We start from the raw sequence: 4,240 nt of genomic DNA on the forward strand, positions 1-4,240 counted from the left end.
CTCTTGGGAGTTGATGGAGCGTGGCAATCCTCCTGCAGTGGGCCACTACCTCGTCTTTGTTGCGTTGTGTGTTGGCTCTTGTTCGCCGAGGGCCTCAATGCTCAAGCTTGCACTTGGTGCATTCGGTGCTTGTTAGTGGCTCCTTTGGTAGTATCATGTATCTTTGCCATTTCTCTCTTTTGTCTTGTTTTGGCTAGTTCAATTTGTAATGCAGTGGTTGCTTTATACTATAAAGCAGAGGAAATTCTTTTTCGTCAAACACATGAATAAATATTTTAAATAACGTGCTATATAGTTTAGAAGAGGTCGCTGCTAAGAGGCATAGCACGCTATTTAATACAACGGGTGGAAGTCAAAATCGTGTGAAATAATCTTCTTGCAGGCACTTCAGAAATCAATGTTTCTTAGAAGTAAAAAAAAGGCTTTACAGCCCAGCTTTTATTTTTATTTAACAGAAAGATAAAATCTTCATGCTGGGGTAAACCAGCTACAGTACAAACACAAGAACAGAAACCATGTCCTGGACAGCAACATTACAATACAAGGATCAGAACGAAAAGCAACATCTTCAGATTAGATTACAATGTCAACGAGCACCATCCCAGCAGAATAATCCATGAGTTGAGATCGGCGTCTTATTTAATCTTCTTTTTGATCTTCTTATCTTCTTCAGAATCATGCGTGTAATCAGCATCGGCAGCATTTGTAGCCAACTGAACTGGAGTCCCAGCAAACGAAATGAACTGGTATCTATATCAACCTTCTCCATTTGTGGAAGAGAACGGAAGCGCATCAACCTTTGTAGCTGAGTGCTCCGGCGTCCTCTCCTCACACCCCTGCCTCCAAAGAGGCAGGTGAAAAAAAAATGGAAAGGAAAACTTCAACCGATCAATCCCTTCTAAAATGCAAGCATAGGCAGCGCAATGCATGCATGGATGATATTCATCCATGCATGCACCACATATCGGCCATGCCGCTGGAATCTGCAACCCCGCCGAATGCATCATCGGCAAGGTGAAAAAAGATCCAAAACAGAAGGAATTGATCGGCTGAAACAAATGACTGATCATCAATCGATCTGTGATGAACAGATCGACGGATGGATCAATCACTCCAGCGGAGGAGCATGACGACGCAGCGGTGGATGATGTAGAGCTTGGCCCTCTGCTCCTTGAGCGCCTTGTTCAGCTTCCCCATCTGCTTCATCTGGCTCCCAACCTTCATGGCTCAATACTTGGTAGTTGATGTACCAAAAAAAGGGGCTTTTGTCTAAGGTTTGTGTGGTGTTCCTTTTACACAAAAGCTTCACTGGTGCAAGGACCCTAATTTTTGGAATGAAAGTGAAAGATACTGGGTCTTATATAGAGATGCATCAGTGCAGGTGCAGAGGAGGAGGAGGGGGGGGGGGGTGCTGAGAGTACAAAATATTGTACCACAAGACCATCATACCTCCCACTTGCAACAAGTTTTGCTTATGGACTAGGAGGCACCCCCCTGACACCGGAGCTTATCGACATCGTACTTTATTGGCTAATTTCATTGGAGATTGCACGCTCTTCGTGATCAACACATGATTATCTAATTTAGAGACGGGATTACACATTGTGGACAAGGTGGAGTCGACAGCTGGCCATCCATGGAGGAAGAAAAGGTACGGTAGATGCATGAACGCAGGTTGTTTTGTACCTCCAAGAAAGGGGTCTCCGATCTCGATAGATCTCTGGAATGGTGCAACTATGAAACGGATGAATCTTCCAAGAATGCACTGAATGCGGGCACTGTGCGATCTTGGGAAATTGTAACAAGTTAAGCCCATGACAATCTTCCACAAGATAGACATTCCTTCTGTTTCTTCAGTGCTAATCCTTTGACCGCATTAATTATCGCTTTACCAGCTCCTCCACAAGACTCGCTGCAAGCTTACACTATCTCATTTGAAAAATGCAAGTTGTTTTCTTGACAAAACTAATTAATTGACACCAAAACAGTGTGGTGAATTGTGATGCATGATCTTCGCTTTCCGTAGTAGAGATACGTGGGCATGGGTACATTGATGGCTGATCAAGCAAGAGCATTCTCCGGCATCGTAAGCAAAGGGTTCCTTCACAAGTTCACCCGAGCCGTCAAGAAGATGGAGAGACGTACACGTGGTGACATCTGAATGGGGGATGCATCTGCCAAAACTTCGTTGGCACTCTGCCTCAGGTCAATTAACGTTCCTTTTGCAACAATCCAGAATCCCATATCGTCTCTTCGTGCATATAGAGAGACGCTTTCGAATTAAATTGCTTCCAGTCAATTACCAGGGTACTGGAGCCGGTTATGTCCTGAGATTAACAGGCTCTACAAGACTATATGTACGTCCATGCAACGAAGCCCTATACAAAGAGGAACGGAGACATTGTGCTCCCCTTGCACGATGTGCTAAACGGCAGCTTTGAGTAAAGATCACGAATTCACGATGAGAAATGGCGTGAATGCCGAGGAGCGCGGATTCGATCGCGCACGACGTTATTTTACAGAGGCCACAACCCTCTTCAGCGACACACTACACACATCCAGCTGTTTAACTGCCGTTGTATATCTCTCGCCTGTCTCTAGCATCCGGAGGTAACAATCGACCGGGCGCCGGAGAAGAGCGTGGTGCGCATACCACCCAGGGAACAGCCCGCCGGCAGGATCAACCAAGTTGCACGGTCGTCACCTTCGAAACGCTGCTTGTCTCTTCTGCTTATGTACTGCGCATTAACTTAATGGCATGCATGGACCACGTGGCACACTTGATGATCATCGGTGGTGTACTCCCGATGGTGCAAGTCGTGCGCAGTTGCAGTGGTACTGTCACATCAGCAATCCAAAACAAGAAGCTCAAGAGAAAAGGGAGAGACCGATTTGTCTCTGAGAAAAATAGTGGAGTGACTCGCGCATTTGCACAGCTATATTTTATATTACATTTGTAAATTTTTCACGTATACTGTATTTGAATTGGTGTAGTGATATGCTATTGTGTATTTTACATGAAATATTTTTTTATTTCATTCTTTATCCTAAATTTTGCCTGAAAAGATAGGTTCCATTTGGACTCCGTATGAGTCCGATATTGCTAGCGGTCTTCTGTATTTTAGAGGCAAGATTATTTTTCAAAATATTTCTATCTAATACAGAATGAACCAATATATTTTCATTGTTCTTTTATCAGTAGGCACATCACTTTTGTTTTTGCCTTTCCTTCAAACTATGACTTAGATGACGTGGGTTGAGTAGCCAACTGCAAGGTTAGTCAGTCTCTCGCATTCACTGTCCGTCTAGCTTTGCTCTTCCTTTATTAACGTGCATATGTTCTTTTGCAATAATATGTTATTTATAAGAGTTGAAACATTCACGAATCTCACTACATTGTTTGATTTTTTGGTACAATATGCTTGCTTGCGCAATAGTAACGTGTTGCCATTCACCCAACTATTCTTCGTATCCAATGTGATATGTGTCATATATGTGGTGCCTGTACATGTATATATTCTTTGATTCCTCCTAGTCTAAGTGTCATCGTGTAACCGTCTATGACAGCCAATTGTTTTCTTTGTTGCATAGGCTGACAACCTATTTGGCATGAGTCAGTTCATCTCTTTGCTACTCTGTTTTTCTTTTCTCGCATAATCTTTTTACGCAATGTCATGCATCTCTTGTGTGTGTGTGTGTGTGTGTGTGTGTGTGTGCGCGCGCGCGCGTGTGTGTGCGTGTGCATGTGCGTGTGCGTGTGCGTGTGTGTGTGTGTGTGTGTGTGGTCTTTATACATTTTTTTATATTTTCCATAGTTTATTACTTTCCCTTTGCTAAAAACCATTGTGAACCGTGTTTATGATCCTCAATTGTTTTTTTAGAGGCACTCAGCTCGTCTTTCTCTGCCTTTGATTTTTTTTTCTTGTTAAGTTCATGGTATGTAGAGTATAACCAAAGTGTGCATAAAGAAAAGTCTAACACTGGACAAAAAAGAATAAGTGAACTGAATCATAAATTTATAATGGCATGTATCCTTTTTGTACGTATCAAGAATTGCACGTATCTTTGCTATACACATTTCTTTACAGAACCTGGTGATCGCTGGACAAAAGAGAATGTCTGGTGATCTGAATCAAATAATGGCATGTATCCTTTTTGTACACGTGTTTATGATCCTTGTTGCTCTTTTATCTTTTGTGTGCATATCTGTGGAAATAGACTTCCCCTTTTCTCAAAATGA

General features: G+C 42.7%; 1 protein-coding gene across 1 annotated transcript; it reads right to left on the bottom strand.

Moving 5' to 3' along the window:
* Positions 1-482: 482 nt before the first annotated feature.
* Positions 483-1,275, bottom strand: LOC123085517 (small polypeptide ROTUNDIFOLIA LIKE 2-like). Its single transcript, XM_044507164.1, has one exon. The coding sequence runs from the start codon at positions 1,222-1,224 to the stop codon at positions 1,105-1,107; it is 120 nt and encodes a 39-aa protein (XP_044363099.1). The 5' UTR covers positions 1,225-1,275; the 3' UTR covers positions 483-1,104.
* Between the last annotated feature and the right edge of the window lie 2,965 nt (positions 1,276-4,240).

Source organism: Triticum aestivum, chromosome 1B, assembly GCF_018294505.1.
Source record: "Triticum aestivum cultivar Chinese Spring chromosome 1B, IWGSC CS RefSeq v2.1, whole genome shotgun sequence".
NCBI lineage: Eukaryota > Viridiplantae > Streptophyta > Magnoliopsida > Poales > Poaceae > Triticum > Triticum aestivum.

Excerpts from the sequence above, each read along its gene's own strand:
- LOC123085517 (XM_044507164.1), bottom strand. The coding sequence starts at position 1,224 with ATGAAGGTTGGGAGCCAGATGAAGCAGATGGGGAAGCTGAACAAGGCG.